The sequence below is a fragment of the Danio rerio genome, chromosome 2 (assembly GCF_052040795.2).
Source record: "Danio rerio strain M-AB ecotype USA chromosome 2, GRCz13ab, whole genome shotgun sequence".
In the NCBI taxonomy this organism is placed as follows: Eukaryota; Metazoa; Chordata; class Actinopteri; order Cypriniformes; family Danionidae; genus Danio; species Danio rerio.
The window spans coordinates 2,669,432-2,696,804 of NC_141022.1; the positions used below are offsets into that span (position 1 = coordinate 2,669,432).

Genomic DNA, 27,373 nt, shown 5'->3' on the forward strand with positions numbered 1-27,373 from the left:
CGCAGTTTGAGTACAAGTGTTGCAGCCAAAATACTGTCTTAAGAGGATTTTACACTGACAGAATCATGCTGGAATAGTTGGCGGTTCATTCTGCCGTGGCAACCTGTGATAAATAAGGGACTGAGCCGAAGGAAAATGAATGAATGAATGAAAGTGCAACAAAGCTATTTCTAAAATGAATTAACCTATTTCTAACAGATGCCAAATGACCAGCTAAAACCAGCTTGACCAGCCTAGCCATGCTGGCAGCCCAGCCAAAACCAGCTATGTCCAGCTTAAACCAGGCTGGTCAACCAACCTGGAAGTGGCCAAAACCCACTGTTTTTTCAGCAGGGTAATCCTTAATATGATGCTACAAGACAAGACAACAAGCTAGCATAATATTCATACTGGCAACATTATGCTAACAAGTTACATCCCTGCTGAAAAATCCAGCCCTTAACCAGCCTAGGCTGGTTGGCTGGTTTTAGCTGGTCGACCAGGCTGGTTTAAGAGGGGTTTTGACCATTTCCAGCCTGGTCTTAGCTGGTCAGGCTGGGAGATGACCAGCTAAAACCAGCCTAGCCAAGCTGGGAGTCCAGCCAAAACCAGCTATATCCAGCTTAAACCAGGCTGGTCAAGCTGGTTTTAGCTGGATTTGGCAGGTCATTTTCCAGCCTGACCAGCTAAGACCAGGCTGGAAATGGCTGGAAACCAGCCTGAAAATGGCCAAAACCCCTCTAAAACCAGGCTGGTCAACCAGCTAAAACCAGCCATCCAGCTAGGCTGGTTTAAGCAGGATTTTTCAGCAGGGATATGTTAACCTATCTTGTATTCCAGTTAATATGATGCTTATTCAAGTTAGCAAAACATTGAACATGATAGAAACATAGCAACAGCATAATTCATAGCATATGCTGAAACATGTAGGCTAAGCTATGTCAACAACATGCTAATACATTTTAGCAATTAAAATGCTAGTCATGTGTTCTCAGATCATATCCTTAATACTTAAGATAGCAAAATGTTAAACATCCTAGCAACATGTCAGTCTTTCACTATTGCTTGTGCAGACATTTGATCTTCCAGCACAACAAAGCGAATATGTTGCTGTTACTATCCTTAATATAATGCTAATTCAGCAAGCTAGCAGACATTTGGTCTTTCAGCATAACAAAGTGAATACTACCTTGACACACACACACACACACACACAGTGGTTTGCGCTCAGGTTAAACAGAGCACACATTGTTTGGCTCAGCCTGGAAGGGGGAGGACAGCAGGGAGTGTCTGTGGCAAAACAAACCAAGACAAAAGCAGTGAGAGTGGCTCGGGCGTGACTGGTTTGCAGGGGTTTTCATCTGTGCTGGGCGAATACTTGAAATAACTCGTCAGTCGTCTAAAACAACACTGCGGTCACTCCGTGGACCCTGATCCTCATTTACAGACGTTATGTAAGAAGCCACTGAACTGATCTGAGGACAGTGGGAAAGAGGCAGTTTAGTGTTAATGATTGAACACCGCTGACACCTAGAGGACATGATTGATGAGGCTGTAAATCGCAGTAATCATTAACCTTTAACTGTCTGCTTTCGCTTTGTAGATGTGAAGAATATCACATTGGGTTTAAATGATGACCTTAAATTATGGTCTTAAGTATGTTCGTGGTTTTAAAGTTGAGATCTGGACTGAACTGAATGTAAGAGGAAAGCCATAGAAAGGAAACAGGACAATAACCGACAGTGAACTAAGGGAAAAGGAAGGATAGTTATAGACAACCCTGCTGAAAAATCCAGCTTAAACCAGCCTAGGCTGGTTGGCTGGTTTTAGCTGGTCGACCAGGCTGGTTTTAGAGGGGTTTTGGCCACTTCCAGGCTGGTTTCCAGCCATTTCCAACCTGGTCTTAGCTGGTCAAGCTGGGAGATGACCAGCTAAAACCAGCTTGACCAGCCTAGCCAAGCTGGGAGTCCAGTTAAAACCAGCTATATCCAGCTTAAACCAGGCTGGTCAAGCTGGTTTTAGCTGGATTTGGCCGGTCATTTTCCAGCCTGACCAGCTAAGACCAGACTGGAAATAGCTGGAAACCAGCCTGGAAATGGCCAAAACCCCTCTAAAACCAGCCTGGTCGACCAGCTAAAACCAGCCAACCAGCCTAGGCTGGTTTAGGCTGGATTTTTCAGCAGGGAAGATAATGAGAACATGAACTAGACTCGGGTGAAGGTGATCAGTAACCAAGAAAACATATTAGCAACCGGAAAAACACAGAAAGTGAATTTTCCAACAACTAATCGCAAATCTTAATTCACCAACATATACTATACACCCCAAACGTACTCTCTTTGTGGAGAAAAGTGGATATTTAGTTTTTATGCGGATCAGAAGAGTCATTTTGAGACGTATGAACACTGAGAAATTATATCTCAGCATTTTCATTCATTCATTCATTTTCCTTCAGTTTAGTCTCTATTTCAGAGGTCGCCACAGCGGAATGAACCGCCAACTCAGTATTTTTAAAATGATAATTAAGCATGCGCTACATAATAACATGCGCTATAGGGGATTTGGGTAGGCTAAATTGTCCGTAGTGTATGAGTGTGAATGAGAGTGTATGAATGTTTCCAGTAAAGGGCTGCAGCTGGAAGGGCATCCGCTGCATAAAACTTGCTGGATAAGTTGGCGGTTCATTCTGCTGTGGCGACCCCGGATTAATAAAAGGACTAAGCCGAAAAGAAAATGTATGAATGGATAAATATAGCACTAAAACCACCAGTTGGGAGCAGCAATTCCTTATTTTATCGAGTGATTCACTGAATCATTTAGTGAAATGATTCATTCAAAACGGCTCAATTAGAAACAAAGCAAGTTAATCTTTTTTTATGAATGGAACATTGATTCAGTATAAGAGGAATGATTTAAAGTTAGCTATGGATACTTATATTCTATATATATATATATAGTTGAAGTCAGAATTATTAGCCCCCTCCTGTTTATTTTTTTTTCCCAATTTCTGTTTAACGGAGAGCAGATTTCCTCAACACATTTCTAAACATTATAGTTTTAATCATCTCTAAAAACTGATTTATTTTATCTTTGCCTTGATGACAGCACATAATATTAGACTAGATATACTTCAAGACACTACTATACAGCTTAAAGTGACATTTAAAGGCTTAACTAGGTTAGGAGTGTGTCTGTGTATATATATGAATAAATATTAGTGAAAATATGATTCATCGCATCCAAAATAAAAGTTTGTTTTGAAATAATATGTGTGTATTATACTATATATATTTATTTTGTGCATGTGATACACACACTTACATAGTCTAGAAACAAAGCTATACAAAATATTTTGTTGCATAGATAATTATATTTATATATAATTGCCATCATATATATCTAAATATAAATAATTTATATTTTTATTTATTTAATATATTTATATTTATTCATTCATTTTCTTTTCGGCTTAGTCCCTTTATTAATCTGGGGTCGCCACAGCGGAATGAATCGCCAACGTATCCAGCATATATTTTGCGCAGCGGATGCCCTTCCAGCCGCAACCCATCACTGGGAAACACCCATACACACTCATTCACACACATAAACTACGAACAATTTAGCTTACCCAATACACCTGTACCGCATGCGTTTGGACTGTGAGGGAAACCGGAGCACCTGGAGGAAACCCATGCGAACACGGGGAGAACATGCAAACTCCAAACTGACCCAGCCGAGGCTCGAACCAAAGATATAAATGCCTGTTATATATACATAATACATATACACAGTACACACACATATATAATGTCAAAACACTTTTTGGGGGGGATGCAATTAATGCATTTACAATTTTACATTTTTGCCCAGCACAAATAAATAAATACAAGTATATTATTTTAATAAGTGCATGATGACATAAAAGTCATAAATCAGATGTTTGAGGTTTTACATGTATACTTGTGTTTTTGTGTGTTGTAGAGACTCATTGAAACGTCTGGCTTCGGTGAAAATTCAGAAGCCATTAGCCAACAAATCCTGAATCACAACAAGTTCCACAGTTCAATCCAGAGAAGCCAGGAGGTGGACAGAGCCCGCGACGATCTGGTAAAAAAAACACAAGGCCAAACTATTATTTTCTTAATAACATGCACAGGTGAATTGTTCACCACAAAACTAGCAATGTGAGCTAACAATATGTTAGCATTAAATCAATATGTTTGTTTTGATTTCATGTGTATTTAAACTCCAGGTCATATCCTTAGTATGATGCTAATTCAAGTAAAATACTGAATATGATAGGCCATGGTTGAAGCTGATTCATAGTATGCTGTGTTAAAACATGCTAATTCATGTCAGCAACATGTTAAAGTGGGAAAGAATGCCGCAGATTTGCATTTTTAAGTGTTGTTTTTATAATAAATGTACTCACAATTTCTTCTCCTCAGATGCAGAGCAGGGAAAAGGCTGGACTACACGCTCTGGACCAAGAGTGGGACAGTTTACAGGTTAGCTAACAGAACTAAACAGACAGTATCATTCATTTTCCTTCAACTTAGTCAATTATTATCAGTGGTCGCCACAGTGGAATGAACCGCCAACTATTCCAGCATATGTTTTACGAAGCGGATGCACTTCCAGCCACATCCCAGTACTAGAAAACACCCATACACACTCATTCACACTCATACACTACAGCCAATTTAGTTAATCAATTCCCCTATAGCGCATGTGTTTGGACTTTGGGGGAAAGCGGAGCACCTGAAGGAAACCCACACCAACACGAGGAGAACATGCAAACTCCACACAGAAACGCCAACTGACCAGGGTTTAAACCAGCGACCTTTTTGCTGTGAGGCAACAGTTCTAACCACTGAGCCTCCGTGCTTTCCTCAGACAGTATTAAAACAAGAAATAATGTATTGTTATTAGTAAGATTTATATAAAATTATTGACAAGCTTACTTACAGAGACTTCTTTTACATAGGCATAATACTGTAGGTCCGCTTTAAGGGCGCAGTGTGGCGCAATGTAGCGCAATAGTCTTTTGGTAGTTTCAGCTTGGTGCAAGAGTTGTTTTGAGGCGTTGCGCTACGCTGTTTAAATAGCAAATGCATTAGCGCTCATATGTGCACCTATAAGCGTTCTGGTGTAAAAAGGAAGGCGTTCTGAGGCGCACTGCTGGCGCGTTGCTATTTTGAGAAACTATAATAGATTTTTCATTAGACCAAAACAAACCCGGTCTAAACTCCAGCGCAGAGTTGCACCTCGCTTACACACTGTTTAACACAAGATGAAATGCATATGAAAAAAATAAAATATAAAAGGAAATATATATGATATAATAAGGATATATATATATAGGATATAAATATAAAGGATAAAAATATTACAAAACATATTATTTTCTAGCCTTCATAAATATGAAAAATCACTGCTTTTATGTCTTCTTCATCTCGGGAGGCTTTTTCAGTTCATTCATAACAATTTGCTTCTGTATAATGTTATTATTATTAGCAGTATTATTTATTATATCCATATTTATATTAGTTTTATTAAAAATAAGCTTAGATTTGCCCACCTGTCAGGTTTTAGATCATATGGGGCACAGCATGTGTTTTAGGATATAGCTCAGGTTTTTGAGCACACTTCATTATTATTGTTCTTTTATTCGTTTGCTGGAAATTAGAACTGAATTTAGAAATAGTTTTGAAATGAAAATTTGCGCTTAACAAACAAAATTAATTATTTATAGACTAATTGATGTCTGTGCGTAAAGGTTTCCCTATCCAAGAGCGAAAGTGAAAGTGATCCATTATCTCTCATTCTCACGCAGTAGATGCTCTGTTTAACAGTTTTCTGGTGAAATGCTCAGTTTTTCCACTTAGACTTACTTTGCGTCCTGTAAATAGCGAATGCGCTCTAGGCACGATGCAGCTGACTCTTAAAGGGAATGGGAGATGAAACTCTGATTGGTTTATTCTCAAAACACACCTATAACTCATTAAGAAAATAAACTCAACCCTTTTAGACCATGCGCCACAGCGCAAAGCAGATTTTCCCATCCTTAAAGTGGCAAATATGCATTCTGACACGCCCTGAAAGCGTTTGCGCCCTGCGCTTTACGCTCTGCGCATGGACACGGACATATCAAGAGTAAACAGTGTGTCAGGAGACTGTATTATGGGTCACGTATGAAGACCTTTGTCAAGCATGATAGAGTATATTATTCACAACACAACATTTCTTGAGTACATTATACCTTTCCCAAATAATGTTGAACAGAATTCTTCACAGTATTTCCTATTATATTTTTTCTTCTGGAGAAAGTCTTAATTGTTTTATTTCGGCTAGAATAAAAGCAATTTTTTTATTTTTTAAACCCATTTTAAGGTCAATATTGTTACCCCCCTTAAGCAATAATAGTTTTGGATTGTCTCCAGAACAAACTACTGTTGTGCAATGACTTGCCTAATTACCCTAACTTTACCCTAATTACCCTAGCTAAGACTTTAAGTGAAGTTTAGTTTATTAAACTAATTTCGAGAGGAGTACGCGCTCATGATTAACCCAGCTGGCTTATATTAGCTAATCACGATCCTCCAATCAAAGGATCCCAGGTTCCTAAATATCTTCTCCTTTTCCATTTTCAACTATCTTCATCTTGAAGAAACCTCCCTCCTCCCCCTTCTTCCACCTTTATCCAAAATAGGTGGCTCGGCGGCCAGCAACCAGTAGGAATTCCAATGGCTCTGGCTCCTTACTTGAGCATCTGGCATATTGATTATAATTTCACTATAATTGTTTTTGACATCATTTGTGATCCTTTCTTTATTTAATAGAAAATGTCCCATGCACGTATGGATCATCTGCGAGACCTGCAGAGCATCATTGAGGAGATTTCCAGAGCCATCATGTGGGTCAACGACAGAGAGGAGGAGGAGCTGGTGTTCGACTGGGGCGATAAAAACATTGACAACTACATCCCTCAAAAACAAGAGAGCTACTCGGTGAGGAAAATTACTCCAATGCAAAAGATCACTAATACATGATGGATTCAGCTGAGCTTTTTACAATACTGACTGTTTTAAAGCAGCTTTTACAATAACTGCTTATTTCAATAGCTATGTTTTAATCCAACTTTGTTTTTTTATTGATTTTAATTATATTACAAAACCCAGTTAACAGTACAGAATATGAGTATTATATGAATATAATATTTCACAATGTGCTTTCTAAGGAGCCAGATCAGTTTAAAAAATAATACATTTTCAAAGTATAATTTATACGTTCACAATGCAATTCACATTTACAAAATTCAATTCCGAAATTTAAAACATGATTCGTAAATACACAAATCCAATTCGTAAAACACAATTCGTAAATACACAAATCCAATTCGTAAAACACGATTTGTAAATACACAAATCCAATTCGTAAAACATGATTCGTAAATACACAAATCCAATTTGTAAAACACGGTTCGTAAATACACAAATCCAATTCGTAAAACACGATTCGTAAATACATAAATCCAATTCGGAAAACATGATTTGTAAATTAAAAAATTCAATATATCAATTCAAAACTCGATTCAAAAACACACAAATCCAATTCGTTAATTCAAAACACCATTCATAAATACACAAATCCAATTCGTAAAACACGATTCGTAAATACATAAATCCAATTCATAAAACACAATTTGTAAATACACAAATCCAATTCGTAAAACACGATTCGTAAATACACAAATCCAATTCGTAAAACACGATTCGTAAATACACAAATCCAATTCGTAAAACACGATTCGTAAATACATAAATCCAATTCGGAAAACATGATTTGTAAATTAAAAAATTCAATATATCAATTCAAAACTCGATTCAAAAACACACAAATCCAATTCGTTAATTCAAAACACCATTCATAAATACACAAATCCAATTCGTAAAACACGATTCGTAAATACATAAATCCAATTCATAAAACACAATTTGTAAATACACAAATCCAATTCGTAAAACACGATTCGTAAATACACAAATCCAATTCGTAAAACACGATTCGTAAATACACAAATCCAATTCGTAAAACACGATTCGTAAATACAAAAATCCAATTTATCAATTCAAAACAATTTAAAAACACACAAATCCAATTCGTAAAACACGATTAAAAAAAACACAAATCCAATTCGGAAATTCAAAACACAGTTAGTAAATACACAAATTCAATTTGTACATTCAAAACACGATTCATAAATACACAAATCCAGTTCAGAAATTCAAAACAGGATTCGTAAATACACAAATTTGTAAATTCAAAACACCATTCGTAAATACAAAAATCCAATTCGTTAATTCAAAACACCATTCGTAAATACACAAATCCAATTTGTAAAACATGATTCATAAATGCACAAATCCAATTCATAAAACATGATTCGTAAATAGAATAATCCAATTTGTCTATTCAAAACACGATTCAAAAACACACAAATACGATTCGGAAATTCAAAACACAGTTCGTAAATACACAAATCCAATTTGTGTATTCAAAACACAATTCATAAATACACAAATTCAGTTCGTAAATTTAAAACACAATTCGTAAATACACAAATCCAATTCATAAATTCATAACATGATTCATAAATACACAAATCCAATTCGTAAATTTAAAACACAATTCGTAAATACACAAATCCAATTCGTAAATTCAAAACACGATTCGTAAATACACAAATACAATTCGTAAATTCAAAACATGATTCAGAATGACAAAAATCCAACTTATTTGGCGAATATACTGTATTTATGAGTGTTTTGAATTCATGAATTGTGTGTTTTATTTATGAATTGTGTTTTTAATTTACAAATTGGATTTTGTAAATGTAAATTGTTGCGCATGTATGAATTTTATCTAGTAAATGTATTATTTTTAAGACTGATCTGGCTTTATAGCTTTCCAATTCCAACATTTATTAAATAGAGAACTCATCTAATTAAGTTGTATAATAAAATACAATACTGTATGCAAACATAAAATAAAATGAAAAGACACACATTTACCAACACATTTCCACTGTGGTCTGTGCTTTTTGCAGTATGTTTCTGTATTTGCATGTGTTGTGAGAATTTGCTTGTGTGTGTGCTGTCAAACTGATGAAGATGGTTTTAAAAAGAACAGATCATTTTTTTGATCATAAGATTCCTGCACTAATACTTCATTGTGCAACTACAATGATAATAATAATAATAATAATAATAATAATAGTAATAATAATAATAGTAATAATAATAATTATAAACATTAATCATAATTAGTTTTTGTTAGTAAATGCATTACCTAATGAAACCTTATTGTAAAGCGTGACTAAATATCCATGCTAGACTACAGTGAGGTGTGTCTGATGTTTCAGTCTAATGCAATACATCTTTCCTCTCTCAGAAACTGATGAGTGATCTGGAGGAAAAGGAGAAAGAGCTGAATAAGCTGAAGGCAAAGGTGGACATGCTGCTGAAGAACCAGCACCCGGCATCTGATAAGATAGAGGTGAGGAAAGATAATAGGAGCGGTTGCGTTTGTGAAATGACATGTCAGACAGGTCTGTTGTGTGTTATGTAAGAGATAATATAAATCCAGACGATTGTTATATGTAGAATTAAACCCAAAGACAAGAAGACTGCAGGGCTTTATTCTGTGAAAACAACAGCTAGATCTACAGTTAAAGTCAAAATGATTGGCCCTCCAGCGATTTTTTATAATTTTTATTTTATTTTTATAAATGTTTCCTAAATTCCCCAATTCTTCACAGTATTTCCTATAATATTTTTTCTTCTGGAGAAAGTCTTATTTGTTTTATTTCGACAACAATAAAAGCAGTCCGTAATTTTTTAAAACACATTTAAAGGTCAATATTATTAGCCCCCCTAAGCAATATTAGTTTTGCATTGTCTCCAGAACAAACCACTGTTACACAATGACTTGCCTAGTTACCCTAACTTTATCCTAATTACTCTAGTTAAGCCTTTAAATGTCACTTTAAGCTGAATACTAGTGTCTTGACGAATATCTAGTCTAATGTTATGTGCTGTCATAATGACAAAGAGAAAATAAATCAAATAAAAAATTTAAAAAAAGTTATTTGAAATTAGTTATTAACACTAAAGAAGATGTTTTGAACAATGTTGGAAACCTGTAACCATTGACTTCCATTGCTTTCTCCTACTATGGAAGTCAATGGTTACAGGCTTCAAAAATTCTTCAAATTATATTAATTAGTGTTCAACAGAAGAAAGAATGGTATACTGGTTTGGAACCACCTGAGGGAGAGTAAATAGTGAGTGCATTTTCATTTTTTTGTGAACTACCCCTTGAAATGGCTGGATGCAGCTTATACTAACCCACTTTTAGTTATTAATCAGACAAAGAAGGCAAAGTCAAGAACAGCAATGTGACTGAAATAATGAATGAATGAATTAATTAATTAATTAATTAAGAACTAACTAATTAACTAACTAACTAACTAAATAAATAAATATATGTATATATAAATAAATAAATAACTAAATAAATAACTATAAAAATCTATAAATAAATAACTATATATATATATATATATATATATATATATATATATATATATATATATATATATATATATATATATATATATAAATGAATAAATAAATAAATATCAATATATAAAGATGATTAATTGTACTCTGATGAGCGTGTGCCATTCTGAGAATAACATCGCTCAGTAATTTTGTGACACGCTTTAATGAATAGAGGTGTGCTAGTATGTCTTCAGTCTTAAGAGTTTGTCCAACAAACAATACAGTGAGTAAATAAAGCTATTTAATGAAACATATGATGGACTTTTGACTTATTTTTTCTCCATATGTAGTTTTTTCATTAATTGATTAATCTTGAAGCACTTTTAATCTAATGTACGTTGTTGTATTTGGAGACACATCAGGATCTTCTTGTTTATATAGTGGTCAAGCGAATGCTGAACAACGCTACTAAATCAACACGTTTCTCTGGTTTTTGCAGGCTTACATGGACACACTGCAAACCCAGTGGAGCTGGTTACTGCAGATCACCAAGTGCATCCATGTTCACCTGAAGGAGAACGCAGCCTACAGCCAGGTAAGACTTTGCTGGATCAGTAAAGGAATCAGTCATAGCTAATGCATAAGTGTAACTGTAACTGTAGCACAGATAATTGAAGATTTTCTGTATTGTTTATTTGCGATATGCTGATATTGCAGGATTTCTTGTTGACACATTGTGCAAATTATATATATATATATATATATATATATATATATATATATATATATATATATATATATATATATATATATATATATATATATTATTGACTATAAGTAACTTTGCTATCTTTTTCAGTTCTTCAAGGAGGCCAATGAGACGTACAGCAGACTGCAGAAAGACCATGAAAACATCCGGAAGAAGTTCGGCTGCGACAAAACCACACCTCTGGAGAACCTCAACGACATGCTGAAAAACCTGGAGGTGAAGCTCATATACTCATCTGACTGAATGTGGAACAGCTGTAGAGTTCAGTTAACTAATATGACCTTCATGTCAATTCATATGAGAGGTTGTAGTTTATTTTAGCATCCTGGTCGTATGGTTTCTTGTTTTTTGTGCACTTTTAGTCTTGACAAATTGCACATTTAATGTTAAACGAACTGAAAAGTCGAGATCTGCGGATACTCACATCAAAATAGCAGCATTTCGGTGACACTGTACAACAATTATTCTTATTTTTATATTACTAATAGGTTTAATGTTGGGGTAAGCATTAATAAAATGCTAATTAATGTCTAATATAAGTAATAATATGAATAATTATCTGTATTTACTGTAATTATACTTACAAATTTTCCCAAATTACTTATTAAACTGTCTCGAAATCCTGCTTAGGCTTTTTTGTGAGCTAGTTTGAGCTGTGTTTGTTGATAATAATTCATATTTTTACATTACTAATAGGTTTAATGTTGGGGTAAGCATTAATAAAATGTAATTTAATGTCTAATATAAGTAATAATATGAATAATTATCTGTATTTACTGTAATTATACTTACAAAGTTTCCCAAATTATTTATTAAAGATCCTGAAATCCTGCTTAGGCTTTTTTGTGAGCTAGTTTGAGCTGTGTTTGTTAACAATAAATCATATTTTTACATTACCTTTAGGTATAATATTGGGGTAAGCACTAATAACATGCTATTTAATGTCTAATTTAAGTAATAATATGAATAATTATCTGTATTTACTGTAATTATACTTTCAAATTTTCCCAAATTATTTATTAAAGGTCCTGAAATCTTGCTTAGGCTTTTTTGTGAGCTAGTTTGAGCTGTGTTTGTTGATAATAATTCATATTTTTACATTACTAATAGGTTTAATGTTGGGGTAAGCATTAATAAAATGTTAATTAATGTCTAATATAAGTAATAATATGAATAATTATCTGTATTTACTGTAATTATACTTACAAAGTTTCCCAAATTATTTAATTAAGGTCCTGAAATCTTGCTTAGGCTTTTTTGTGAGCTAGTTTGAGCTGTGTTTGTTAACAATAAATCATATTTTTACATTACCTTTAGGTATAATATTGGGGTAAGCACTAATAACATGCTATTTAATGTCTAATTTAAGTAATAATCTGAATAATTATCTGTATTTACTGTAATTATACTTTCAAAGTTTCCCAAATTATTTATTAACTGTCCTGAAATCCTGCTTAGGCTTTTTTGTGAGCTGTGTGTTTGTTGATGTGTGTTTATGTCATCTTGTTTCTATGTTGTTTAGTTTATTTCTGTTTATTGAAAAGCACTCGGGCCAACATGAGTTGTTTTAAAGTCGATATACAAATCATAAACATAAACATGATTGAGTTGTGTTTGTGTGTGTAGAAAGAGAAGGAGAAAGTCATCGAGAATAAGCGTCAGGTTCAGACGCTGGTCAGCAAGTCCAAGAACATCGTGTGTCTGAAACCTCGTAATCCAGAGGAGAAGAGCAGCAGTCCGGTCATAGTGCAAGCTCTGTGTGACTTCAAACAGGATCAAGTCAGTCATGCTCACATACAATTATTTGTATTTTTTTTATTAACTAATTAATTAATTAATTAAATGTATTATTACATATTTTTTTTACATTTTTATTTTATTTTTTATTTTTATTTTATTTTTATTATTTATTTTATTTTATATTTATTTTATTTTTTATTTTATTATAGTTTTTTATTTTATGTTATTTTATTATTTACTTATTTTTTAAATTTATTAAATTTATTTTATTTTTAATTTGTTTTATTAAATAATTGTATTTATTCATTTTATATTTTTTATTTAATTTATTTTTTTATTTTTATAATTTTTTTATTTTTATTTTATTTATTTATTTTTTATTTATATATTTCACTTTTTAATTTTTTTTATTTTGTTTTATTTATTTTTTGTTTTGTTTTGTTCTGTTTTATTTTATTTATATTTTATTTGATGTTTTTTTATTTGTTTTATTAATTAATTTATTATTTAACATTTTTATTTTATTTATTTTAAAGTAATTTTTTTTACATTTATTTATTTATTTTTTGTTTCATTTATTTTCTGTTTTATTTTATTTAATTAATCAATTCATTAATTTTGTTTTATTATTATTTTTCTAAATATATTTAATTTAATTTAATTTAATTTAATTTAATTTAATTTAATTTATTTATTTGTTTATTTATTTATTTATTTATTTATTTATTTATTTTTGAAGTTTAAACAGATATTGGGGAAAAAACAGGCTAAAACCCCAGTTTGTGTTTTACAGAAAGGCATTATGAAGGGCAATGAAGGTATCCTGAAAGACAACTCTCAGCGCAGTAAGTGGCACGTGACTGGACCTGGAGGACTGGAAATGCTCATCCCGTCTGTGTGTCTGATCATCCCACCGCCAAACCCTCTGAGCATCAGCCTGGCAAACAAGTACAACACGCACAAAGTACACTTAATTACACCGAAGTACACTGTAAAAAAATTGATTGATTGATTGATTGATTGATTGATTGACAGGAACGAGCAGTATTATGAAGCCATCATGTCCATATGGAGTCAGCTGTACATCAACATCAAGAGTCTGATATCCTGGCAGTACTGTCTGAGAGACATCCAGCACATCAACTCCCTCACTCTCTCTATGGTAGGATCTCATCCACAGATTAGAGCACAGTTACAGTTAAAGCAACCTATAATGCTTTATAAAAGATATTACAGCTACATATTCCTATTAAATACCTTCATGATGTTGTAAAATGTGTTTGTACGTCTGACTAGTACGTCTGACCAAACAGAGTAGCATAGAGCCGCTCGACCAAGCTTCATATCTGGCTGCTGTAGGTATTTATGAGCTTCTCTCTCCGTCTCTTTTAGCTGACGCAAATGCGTCCTGAGGAGTATCGCCAAACCATCAAGAACCTGGAGATCCACTACCAGGAGTTTCTGCGCAACAGTCTTGGCTCCGAGATGTTCGGTGATGACGACAAGAGAAAGATGGAGCTTCAGTATGCGGGAGCTCAGTCCCACTACGACCAGCTGGTGATCCAACTGCCCAACTACAGTAAGAGCAAAGATACAATTCACACACGAACACACATGCTCTTGCTATTTGTGTTATTATAGTGTTATTGATCTTGGTATTGGTGTTACTGGAGTTTTAATGGTCTTGATATTGGTGTTACTGGAGTTTTAATGGTCTTGGTATTGGTTTTACCGGAATGTTATTGGCCTTTGTATTTGTTTTATTGAAGTGTTAATGTTCTTAGTATTGCTGTTACCGGAGTGTTATTGGTCTTGGTATTGGTGCTATTGGAGTGTTATTGGTGTTACTGGAGTGGTATTGGTCTTGGTATTGGTGTTATTGGACTTTTAATGGTTTTTGTATTGGTGTTACTTGAGTGTTAATGATCTTAGTATTGGTGTTATTGGGTTTGGTATTGTGTTACCGGAGTTTATTGGTCTTAGTGTTAGTTTTACTGAAGTGTTATTGGTCTTGGTATTGGTTTTACTGGAGTGTTATTGGTATTGTTAATGGTGTTACCGGAGTGTTATTGGTATTTTTATGGGTGTTGCTGGAGTGTTATTGGTCTTGGTATTGGTATTACTGGAGTGTTGTTTGTCTTAGTATTGGTGTTACTGGAGTGTTGTTGGTCTTAGTATTGGTGTTACTGGAGTATTATTGGTCTTAGTATTGGTGTTACTGGAGTGTTATTGGTCTTAGTATTGGTATTACTGGAGTGTTGTTTGTCTTAGTATTGGTGTTACTGGAGTGTTGTTGGTCTTAGTATTGGTGTTACTGGAGTATTATTGGTCTTAGTATTGGTGTTACTGGAGTGTTGTTGGTCTTAGTATTGGTGTTACTGGAGTGTTATTGGTTTTAGTATTGGTGTTACTGGAGTGTTATTGGTTTTAGTATTGGTGTTACTGGAGTGTTGTTGGTCTTAGTATTGGTGTTACTGGAGTGTTATTGGTCTTAGTATTGGTGTTACTGGAGTGTTGTTGGTCTTAGTATTGGTGTTACTGGAGTATTATTGGTCTTAGTATTGGTGTTACTGGAGTGTTATTGGTCTTAGTATTGGTATTACTGGAGTGTTGTTTGTCTTAGTATTGGTGTTACTGGAGTGTTGTTGGTCTTGGTATTGGTTTTACTGGAGTGTTATTGGTATTGTTAATGGTGTTACCGGAGTGTTATTGGTATTTTTATGGGTGTTGCTGGAGTGTTATTGGTCTTGGTATTGGTATTACTGGAGTGTTGTTTGTCTTAGTATTGGTGTTACTGGAGTGTTGTTGGTCTTAGTATTGGTGTTACTGGAGTATTATTGGTCTTAGTATTGGTGTTACTGGAGTGTTATTGGTCTTAGTATTGGTATTACTGGAGTGTTGTTTGTCTTAGTATTGGTGTTACTGGAGTGTTGTTGGTCTTAGTATTGGTGTTACTGGAGTATTATTGGTCTTAGTATTGGTGTTACTGGAGTGTTGTTGGTCTTAGTATTGGTGTTACTGGAGTGTTGTTGGTCTTAGTATTGGTGTTACTGGAGTATTATTGGTCTTAGTATTGGTGTTACTGGAGTGTTGTTGGTCTTAGTATTGGTGTTACTGGAGTGTTATTGGTTTTAGTATTGGTGTTACTGGAGTGTTGTTGGTCTTAGTATTGGTGTTACTGGAGTGTTATTGGTTTTAGTATTGGTGTTACTGGAGTGTTATTGGTCTTAGTATTGGTGTTACTGGAGTGTTATTGGTTTTAGTATTGGTGTTACTGGAGTGTTATTGGTTTTAGTATTGGTGTTACTGGAGTGTTATTGGTCTTAGTATTGGTGTTACTGGAGTGTTATTGGTTTTAGTATTGGTGTTACTGGAGTGTTATTGGTCTTAGTATTGGTGTTACTGGAGTGTTGTTGGTCTTAGTATTGGTGTTACTGGAGTGTTATTGGTTTTTGTATTGGTGTTACTGGAGTGTTATTGGTCTTAGTATTGGTGTTACTGGAGTGTTATTGGTTTTAGTATTGGTGTTACTGGAGTGTTGTTGGTCTTAGTATTGGTGTTACTGGAGTGTTGTTGGTTTTAGTATTGGTGTTACTGGAGTGTTGTTGGTCTTAGTATTGGTGTTACTGGAGTGTTGTTGGTCTTAGTATTGGTGTTACTGGAGTATTATTGGTCTTAGTATTGGTGTTACTGGAGTGTTGTTGGTCTTAGTATTGGTGTTACTGGAGTGTTATTAGTTTTAGTATTGGTGTTACTGGAGTGTTATTGGTCTTAGTATTGGTGTTACTGGAGTGTTGTTGGTCTTAGTATTGGTGTTACTGGAGTGTTATTGGTCTTAGTATTGGTGTTACTGGAGTGTTGTTGGTCTTAGTATTGGTGTTACTGGAGTGTTATTGGTTTTAGTATTGGTGTTACTGGAGTGTTATTGGTCTTAGTATTGGTGTTACTGGAGTGTTATTGGTTTTAGTATTGGTGTTACTGGAGTGTTATTGGTCTTAGTATTGGTGTTACTGGAGTGTTATTGGTCTTAGTATTGGTGTTACTGGAGTGTTATTGGTCTTAGTATTGGTGTTACTGGAGTGTTGTTGGTCTTAGTATTGGTGTTACTGGAGTGTTATTGGTCTTAGTATTGGTGTTACTGGAGTGTTGTTGGTCTTAGTATTGGTGTTACTGGAGTGTTATTGGTTTTAGTATTGGTGTTACTGGAGTGTTATTGGTCTTAGTATTGGTGTTACTGGAGTGTTATTGGTTTTAGTATTGGTGTTACTGGAGTGTTGTTGGTCTTAGTATTGGTGTTACTGGAGTGTTGTTGGTCTTAGTATTGGTGTTACTGGAGTGTTGTTGGTCTTAGTATTGGTGTTACTGGAGTGTTGTTGGTCTTAGTATTGGTGTTACTGGAGTGTTGTTGGTCTTAGTATTGGTGTTACTGGAGTGTTATTGGTCTTAGTATTGGTGTTACTGGAGTGTTATTGGTCTTAGTATTGGTGTTACTGGAGTGTTGTTGGTCTTCGTATTGGTGTTACTGGAGTGTTGTTGGTCTTAGTATTGGTGTTACTGGAGTGTTGTTGGTCTTAGTATTGGTGTTACTGGAGTGTTGTTGGTCTTAGTATTGGTGTTACTGGAGTGTTATTGGTCTTAGTATTGGTGTTACTGGAGTGTTGTTGGTCTTCGTATTGGTGTTACTGGAGTGTTGTTGGTCTTAGTATTGGTGTTACTGGAGTGTTATTGGTCTTAGTATTGGTGTTACTGGAGTGTTGTTGGTCTTAGTATTGGTGTTACTGGAGTGTTGTTGGTCTTAGTATTGGTGTTACTGGAGTGTTATTGGTCTTGGTATTGGTGTTACTGGAGAGTTATTATTGGTTTTATTGGAGTGTCATTGGAATTGTTTTTGGTGTTATTGGTCTTGGTGTTGGTGTTACTGGAGTGTTGTTGGTCTTAGTATTGGTGTTACTGGAGTGTTATTGGTCTTAGTATTGGTGTTACTGGAGTGTTATTGGTCTTAGTATTGGTGTTACTGGAGTGTTGTTGGTCTTCGTATTGGTGTTACTGGAGTGTTGTTGGTCTTAGTATTGGTGTTACTGGAGTGTTATTGGTCTTAGTATTGGTGTTACTGGAGTGTTGTTGGTCTTAGTATTGGTGTTACTGGAGTGTTGTTGGTCTTAGTATTGGTGTTACTGGAGTGTTATTGGTCTTGGTATTGGTGTTACTGGAGAGTTATTATTGGTTTTATTGGAGTGTCATTGGAATTGTTTTTGGTGTTATTGGTCTTGGTGTTGGTGTTACTGGAGTGTTATTGGTCTTGGTGTTATTGGTCATGCTATTGGTGTTATTTTTCTTGTAGGGGAGAATGGAGTGATCAGAGAGGTGGTGATGGTGGAGACAGATTCCAGGCTGAAATCTGAGGTGTCGAGTGGGAAGACTGCGACCGGGGTGTCGAGTGGGAAGACTGCGACAGGAGTGTCGAGTGGGAAGACTTCGTCTTCTGTGTCGGTTTCGGGTCTTAATGTGAGTCTGCTGTCGGACCTCAGCGCTCTGAGACGCAGACTAGAGACCGCAGAATCCGGGCTCACCAAACATCTGCACGTTCCGCTGAAGGAGAACAGCGTTCAGGAGTGCTCACAGAGACTGGCGCAGCTACAGGTACAGACAAACACTACTTACATTTAAAGTCGAGATTATTCGCCCGCCCTCCTGTGAATTTATTTTCTAATATTTCCCAAATGATGTTGAACAGATTCTTCACGGTATTTCCTAGAATATTTTTCCTTCTGGAGAAAGTCTTATTTGCTTTATTTCAGCTAGAATAAAAGCAGTTCTTAAGGTATTTAAACACATTTTAAGGTCAATAGGGGTGTCACGATTTAGATTTTTAATGGAAATCGATCGAAATTAATGCTCAATTTCGATTATCGAATCAAAAAATAGAATGGTCGATGCTGCCACGCCCCCATGTCACGTCAGTTTGGCAGGCTTGTTGAAGTGCTTGTTAAACTGCAGAAGCAGGAGACCCGTCGACAGAGCTTAAACCCTCTCCTCTTTCAATGAAGTCGCCGGTGTGGAAGCATTTTGGATTTCCAGTGAGTTATGTTGACAACGTTCGTGTTGTCGACAAAAAAACACAGTTTTGCAAGCTCTGCTATGTACGTATTACATACGGTTCGTCCGATAGACAACACCGGCATCGCGATCCTCCGCCCGCCCCCGTTGCAAATCCGCTCGCGAAAAGTTCACACTCAGGCCCTGTTTACACTGTCTTTGTTTTTAAATGGCATTTTAGAACGACAACGATTTGACATCCACAGTGGCGTGTAGCATTTCTGAGCAGCCCTCCTTCCTCTCTACCTCTGAAAATGCACATCACGTGACCACACAGACACAGACGCTCACACAGCCATGCGCTCGAGACAGCAGGTCCAGGCAGTCAGAGGACTGCTTCAATCTTTCACTCACTTGTACTTAGTCATTTTAGCGAACACCTCAGATACTGTTGGCTGGTTCCTGTTGGTTGTGCCTCTTTTTTTACCGACGCCATTATAACGACACAGATCACTGCCTATTCACGAGTCCCGCAGAAAAAGTGATTGACAGGTGGTAATTATGTGTGTATCTTGCCTTCATTCATTTACTGTATGATTTGTTTATGGGTAAAACAAAGACCGTGCAGGTCAGGTAGTTTAAACGCTACAAAAAATTAATTGGTCATTAATTAATTATTCATAATCGAAAATCGAATCGTGCCTTTAGAATCGAAAATGTAATCGAATCGAGGATTTGGAGGATCGTGACACCCTTAAAGGTCAATATTATTACTTATTAGCCCCCTTAAGCAATATTAGTTTTAGATTGTGTCCAGAACAAACCACTGTTATACAATGCCTTGCCTAATTACCCTAACTTTACCCTAATTAACCTAGTTAAGCCTTTAAATGTCACTAGTGTCTTGAAGAAAATCTAGTCTAATATTATTTACTGTCATCATTGCAAAGATTCTTGTGAAGTACAGTTTTTGGTACCATCTCCAAATCTCTTATTTAATATCCCCAATGCACTGTTTGTATTTCAGGCTGTTCATCGTGATCTGGACTCCATCAGGGACGAGTATCTGCATCTGAGGGAGAAGATTATGAGAGAGCTGGAGGGCAGCAGTGACCCCGAGCAGAGCCGATACCTGCGCGCAGAACTGGACCTGATCAACCAGAAACTGGGCAGCCTGCAGGGCTTCTCCAGCGCATACATCCAGAGGCAAGAACATTTATATAACAACCTGAAGTATCAGTGCTAGAAATGCATTGGCTCCGTTCATGGCCTAGACACTGTAGATTAGGTTTCCTCTTGAAATGTAAATGGACCTTGATAAATAGCAGATTTTAAGGGGTTTGTATTGGCAGCGGGCGGCACGGTGGCTCATTTATTAAAAATGAGACTAAAAATAAATATGGGTTGTACAAATCATAATTTTTATCAATAGAGATTTGTAATCCGTTACACCACTAGAGAAATGTAATAGAGATAATAGAGAAATGTAACATGATGTTTGATGTCTGTTTTCAGGCTCGGTGCTCTACAAGCTCTGCTCCAGCACCTCCTGCAGGCCGAGGACATCATTAAAGTCCACGAGGCTCGTCTGACCGAGAAAGAAACCTCTTCTCTTGACCTGAACGAAGTGGAAAAGTACTGCATGACTCTCAAGGTGAACTTCTGTGACATATCTGAAGTTTTTTTAAAGGCACAGTGTGTAATTTTGGCCACTAGAGGGCAGGTGTTAACAACACACATATGCATCATTTGATGATTCCCTTACTGAGTGTGGAATCATGGGAGTTGTGGTCTTCAGTATCTTACGAGGCTCCTGGAGAAACCATGTTGATGGATGAGTAAAGTATTTAACACTTACTATCAGGGTAGTGTAGAGCAGAGTAAGAAAGCGAAACGAGAGAAATGCAGAAGGAATTGCTGATGAGAGATGATGTTTGGTATTATGCCACAGTCCACCACTTCCTATCCTTACACTCGTGATCATGTGGAGAAGAAGCAGCGCTGTTTATTAGACTAAATACATGTTAGGCTTCTGTTATAATGCTGCTCTGTGCAGTCGAATAAAACACACCGCATATATTTAATTAAGAGTGTGTGACGTCATTAGCATGAACACACAGCACACGCTCCGTCTGACTAGATAAAATAGATTATTTGTGTGGAGTTGAACTCTCTTTTAAACATTTGGGATCATTTAAGTACTTTTAATCATTCATTTTCCTTCAGCTTAGTCTTTATTTCTGAGGTCGCCACAATGGAATGAACCGCCAACTATTCCGGCATATTTTGAAAAATGTTGCAACCCTGTAACCATTGACTTCCATAGTAGAAAAACACACTATGGAAGTCAATGGTTACAAATTTTCAGCATTCTTCAAAATATCTTCTTTTTGTGTTTGACATACATTTAACACAAAAGAAGATATTTTGAAAAATGTTGGAAACCTGTTCCCATTGACTTCCATGGTATTCGTTTTTTTTTTTTTTTTACTATGGAAGTCAATGGTTACAGGTTTTCAGCATTCTTCAAAATATCTTTTTTGTGTGTGTGTTTGACAGAATTGTTTAACACAAAATATGATATTTTGAAAAATGTTGGAAACCTGTTACCATTGACTTCCATGGTATTTGTTTTTTTTATTATGGAAGTCAATGGTTACAGGTTTTCAGCATTCTTCAAAATATCTTCTTTTTGTGTTTGACATAACCATTTAACACAAAAGAAAATATTTTGAAAAATGTTTGAAACCTGTTCCCATTGACTTCCATGGTATTCGTTTTTTTTTTTTTTTTTACTATGGAAGTCAATGGTTACAGGTTTTCAGCATTCTTCAAAATATCTTTTTTGTGTGTGTGTTTGACAGAATTGTTTAACACAAAAAATGATATTTTGAAAAATGTTGGAAACCTGTTACCATTGACTTCCATGGTATTTTTTTTTCTTATATTGAAGTCAGTGGTAACATTTTTTTCAGCATTCTTCAAAATATCTTCTTTTTGTGTTTGACATACTCATTTAACACAAAAGAAGATATTTTGAAAAATGTTGGAAACCTGTTCCCATTGACTTCCATGGTATTCGTTTTTTTTTTTTTACTATGGAAGTCAAGGGTTACAGGTTTTCAGCATTCTTCAAAATATCTTTTTTTGTGTTTGTGTTTAACAGAATTGTTTAACACAAAAGATGATATTTTGAAAAATGTTGGAAACCTGTTACCATTGACTTCCATGGTATTTGGACCACACTGTTCCAGTTACTGAACCACACTGTTCCAGTTACTATGACCATTTATGTGAAGCTGCTTTGACACAATCTACATTGTAAAAGCGCTATACAAATAAAGCTGAATTGAATTGAATTGAATATTTGTTTTTTTTTTATTATGGAAGTCAATGGTTACAGGTTTTCAGCATTCTTCAAAATATCTTCCTTTTGTGTTCGACAGAGTTGTTTAATACAAAAGAAGATATTTTGAAAAATGTTGAAAACCTGTAACCATTGACTTTCATTGTATATGTTTTTTTTCTTCTATGGAAGTAAATGGTTACAGGTTCCCAGCATTCTTCAAAATATCTTCTTTTTGTGTTTGACATAACCATTTAACACAAAAGATAATATTTTGAAAAATGTTTGAAACCTGTTCCCATTGACTTCAATCTGCATTTGTTTTTTCTACCATGGATGTCAATGGTTTCATATTTTCAGCTTTCTTAAAAATATCTTCTTTGTGTTGGACATAATTGTTTAATACAAAAGAAGATATTTTGAAAATGCCTGTAACCATTGAAAAATGTTGGAAACCTGTTCCCATTGACTTCCATGGTATTCGTTTTTTTTTTTTTTTTTACTATGGAAGTCAATGGTTACAGGTTTTCAGCATTCTTCAAAATATCTTTTTTGTGTGTGTGTTTGACAGAATTGTTTAACACAAAAGATGATATTTTGAAAAATGTTGGAAACCTGTTACCATTGACTTCCATGGTATTTGGACCACACTGTTCCAGTTACTATGACCATTTATGTGAAGCTGCTTTGACACAATCTACATTGTAAAAGCGCTATACAAATAAAGCTGAATTGAATTGAATATTTGTTTTTTTTTTATTATGGAAGTCAATGGTTACAGGTTTTCAGTATTCTTCAAAATATCTTCCTTTTGTGTTCGACAGAGTTGTTTAATACAAAAGAAGATATTTTGAAAAATGTTGAAAACCTGTAACCATTGACTTTCATTGTATATGTTTTTTTTCTTCTATGGAAGTAAATGGTTACAGGTTCCCAGCATTCTTCAAAATATCTTCTTTTTGTGTTTGACATAACCATTTAACACAAAAGATAATATTTTGAAAAATGTTTGAAACCTGTTCCCATTGACTTCAATCTGCATTTGTTTTTTCTACCATGGATGTCAATGGTTACAAATTTTCAGCTTTCTTAAAAATATCTTCTTTGTGTTGGACATAATTGTTTAATACAAAAGAAGATATTTTAAAAATGCCTGTAACCATTGAACCTGTAACCATTGAATTTCATGGTTTTTTTTTTCTTATATTGAAGTCAGTGGTAACATTTTTTTCAGCATTCTTCAAAATATCTTCTTTTTGTGTTTGACAATCGTTTAACACAGAAGAAGATATTTTGAAAAATGTTGGAAACCTGTAACCATTGACTTTCATTGTATGTTTTTTCTTCTATGGAAGTCAATGGTTACAGGTTTTCAGCATTCTTCAAAATATCTTCTTTTTGTGTTTGACAATCGTTTAACACAGAAGAAGATATTTTGAAAAATGTTGGAAACCTGTAACCATTGACTTTCATTGTATGTTTTTTTTCTTCTATGGAAGTCAATGGTTACAGGTTTTCAGCATTCTTCAAAATATCTTCTTTTTGTGTTCGACAGAGTTCTTTAATACAAAAGAAGATATTTTGAAAAATGTTGGAAACCTGTAACCATTGACTTTCATTGTATGTTTTTCTTCTTCTATGGAAGTCAATGGTTACAGGTTTTCAGCATTCTTCAAAATATCTTCTTTTTGTGTTCGACAGAGTTCTTTAATACAAAAGAAGATATTTTGAAAAATGTTGGAAACCTGTAACCATTGACTTTCATTGTATTTGTTTTTTCTTCTATGGAAGTCAATGGTTACAGGTTTCCAGCATTCTTCAAAATATCTTCTTTTAGTGTTCGACATAACCGTTTAAAACAAAAGAAGATATTTTGAAAAATGTTGTAAACCTGTGACCATTGACTTCCATGGTTCCAGTAGACAGTGATTAATGTTAAGTGAACCACTATGAAAGCATGTCAAGTACTGTACACACAGTATTTGTAATTGAATCTGATGTCTTGTTTTCTGTAGATTATGAAAGCAGAGCTGGAGCAGAAGAAGGGTGTTTTGAAGGCGATGGAGACGGAGCTGTCTAAAGCTGTGCACTGGAACAGTCAGATTGACCAGTCTTTCCATCAGTGTGATGTTGACCTGTCCAGATACACTGAGCTGGTCGGACAGATGACTGACCGCTGGCGCAGGATTGTGACTCAGATTGATAGCAGGTACAGAGCACTTATTGCACTGGTCCTCAATCTGGTGTCCGGAATTCACATCTCCTCTTCAAGGAGGTCTTGGTATGCTTTTTTGGTCCGCTTTTGGTGCGCACTCGAGTATGATTGCTAGATTTTCACCTGCCCAAACGAACCGCACCAAGAAGGAGAGCGAACTCTAGTGCGATTCAACCGAACTAAATAAGGCAGGTGTGAAAGCACCCTTAGTAAGTGTAATACAAATACAAATTTACTCTATATATTAAACTCAATTGCATCTAATTAATCTGTAGTGAAAACTTTAGCAGCAATAAATCGATGATCATGAAAAATTGCACTTGTTATTTTAATATTTAACTTCCATGTGTGAGCAGGTGTCTATTAAAATACAGAGTATTCATCTAATTTGACTTTACTTTTAGGCTAAATGTGTATATAAATACCTATTTTACAAGACATGTGTCTTTTGAGCACTTTATTTGTTACTCAGTACTGTAGATCTGCCGGTTTCAGCTTCCTGTATGAATATTTCTTATAAAGAATTGGTGCGTATATGCATTCACAATGGATATGTAGAATGGTATTTTCATATTATATATTTTAATAATAATAAAATAATAATAATAATAAAATAATAATTATAATAATAAAATAATAATAATAATAAAATAATAATAATAATAATAATAATAATAATAATAATAATAAATAATACAATAATAATAATAAAATAATAATAATAATAAAATACTAATAATATAATAATAATAATAAATAATAATAAAATAATAATAATAATAATAATAATAATAATAATAATAATAATAATAATAAAATACTACTACCAATAAAATATAATAATAATAATAATAATAATAATAACAATAATAATAATAATAATAATATTTATTATTACTATTGTTATTATTATTATTATTATTATTTAAGATGCTTTCCTAGTACTGGGTTGCAGCTAGAAAAAACATCTGTGTAAAACATTAGCCGGAATAGTTGGTGGTTCATTACACTGTGGCAACCCCTGATAAATGGGACTAAACCAAAGGAAAATGAATGAATGAATGAATTATTTAAGATAAATCTTACCCATATATCTTATTTCGACACCCTTTAGGAAGGGATTAAACTTTAATTATGGGGTCAAACAAAAAAGCTGGAGAAAGTGTCTCCACCATTATTATAGTTTGATTAATTGATCTGCTTTTTTTAGGACATGGGACCTGGAGAAGCAAGAGAAACAGCTGAATCACTACCAGCAGACCAGCTCCACGATAAACAGATGGATTCAGGACACACGTCAGCGCCAAGACACCCTGCAGATTACCAAATTCAACAGCGTGGACAATTTAATGGACCACCTCAACCAGCAAAAAGTCAGTCAAATATAGTCAACATAGAACAATGCTTCAATATAATTTATATATAATCAATTCATATATTATCTGAAAGCTGAATACATTCATTTTCTGTATGGTTTGGGAGGATATGATCATATTTGGATGGATTAGATTAACTATTATATTATATAAAATCTGAATTCTGAGGGTTCACAATGAATTCAGAATTTAAAATGGTGAAAATGAAAAATACATTACTAATCAACTATACATTTGTATATTTTACAGTAGGAAATGTACAAAATGCCTTCATGAAACAAGATCAGTACTTAATATTGTAATGGCAATTCAAAAATCTATTATTTTGACCCATGCAATTTGTTTTTGGCTATTGCTAGAAGTATACTAGGACTGGTATAAATAGAACTGGTTTGTGCTTCAGGGTCATACATGACATCTCAATATATTGCTGCCGAGACATTTTAAGGAAACAAATAGGGTTCAAATATTATTTACAATTAACTTATTTACTTATTAAACTTAGTTACTTATTAAATATAAGTAATATTTAATAATATAATATTATAATATTATATATTTATGAATAATACTTCAAAGAAAAGAGCTAATTTAATCAAATAAATCTCTGAATAGTGATTTTTAACCATAGACATATACACTAGATATCGCATAGGGACCCTGAGCATGCGTCAGTAGCGCCGCCACATTGGTACAGTGCTCCCAGGACAAATGTCATTAAACCGCACTAGTCAAGACAGTGTTATTACGTGAAGATGCGGGACTTTAGTGCTGTCTACAGGTGTAGTAACGAGCAAACAAAGAAAACAAAGCACAAAGGCAGAACATTTCATAGGTAATATTACGTTTTTTTTTCTGTTTTTGTATGTTCTGAAGTTTTGTGCTAATCAGGTAACGTTATTGATGATGACAGTCACTTACTGCATTCACCATACGGCAAAGCAGCTCCAACTCGCACTAAACACTCGGCTTATGCTAGTTTTGTTGAATAAAATCAGCAAACAATGCAACAGAAATATGAAAACGAGATGCTGCGCTGCCAGAAACTTGTATTATTGTCGGCTAACGTTAGTGAAAGAGTCGTTCGGGGGATTCATTCACAAACTAATCGCTCTCTCCGTCAGTATGAGCAGTGAAAGCAGGAGAGGAGCTGTGTTTCAGGACATGATTAGATCAAATTTAACAGGGAGGGTGAATAGTGCATTTCTGTACACACAAACACAAGCTTTTTGTCAGGAATGCCCGTGCGGTCACTGATCCATCAATGTAGAAAAGTGATGTGAAATTATAATTTTCATAATTAGAAAAAAGAAATTACATACTAACATCCAGGAAAATCCCGATCAC

General features: G+C 34.6%; 1 protein-coding gene across 4 annotated transcripts in view; it reads left to right on the forward strand.

Moving 5' to 3' along the window:
- Window positions 1-27,373, forward strand: part of dspa (desmoplakin a) — a 50,165-nt gene that overhangs the window by 15,165 nt on the left and 7,627 nt on the right. For 2 of the 4 annotated variants that reach the window (NM_001423755.1, NM_001423756.1), the window contains 15 exon segments: window positions 3,961-4,086; window positions 4,428-4,487; window positions 6,822-6,989; window positions 9,433-9,537; window positions 11,044-11,139; window positions 11,404-11,529; window positions 12,940-13,092; window positions 13,847-14,001; window positions 14,089-14,215; window positions 14,446-14,632; window positions 18,395-18,693; window positions 20,117-20,295; window positions 20,605-20,743; window positions 24,451-24,644; window positions 25,861-26,023. In NM_001423755.1, coding sequence (NP_001410684.1) covers window positions 3,961-4,086; window positions 4,428-4,487; window positions 6,822-6,989; window positions 9,433-9,537; window positions 11,044-11,139; window positions 11,404-11,529; window positions 12,940-13,092; window positions 13,847-14,001; window positions 14,089-14,215; window positions 14,446-14,632; window positions 18,395-18,693; window positions 20,117-20,295; window positions 20,605-20,743; window positions 24,451-24,644; window positions 25,861-26,023 — 2,277 coding nt within the window. 4 annotated transcript variants of the gene reach the window in all.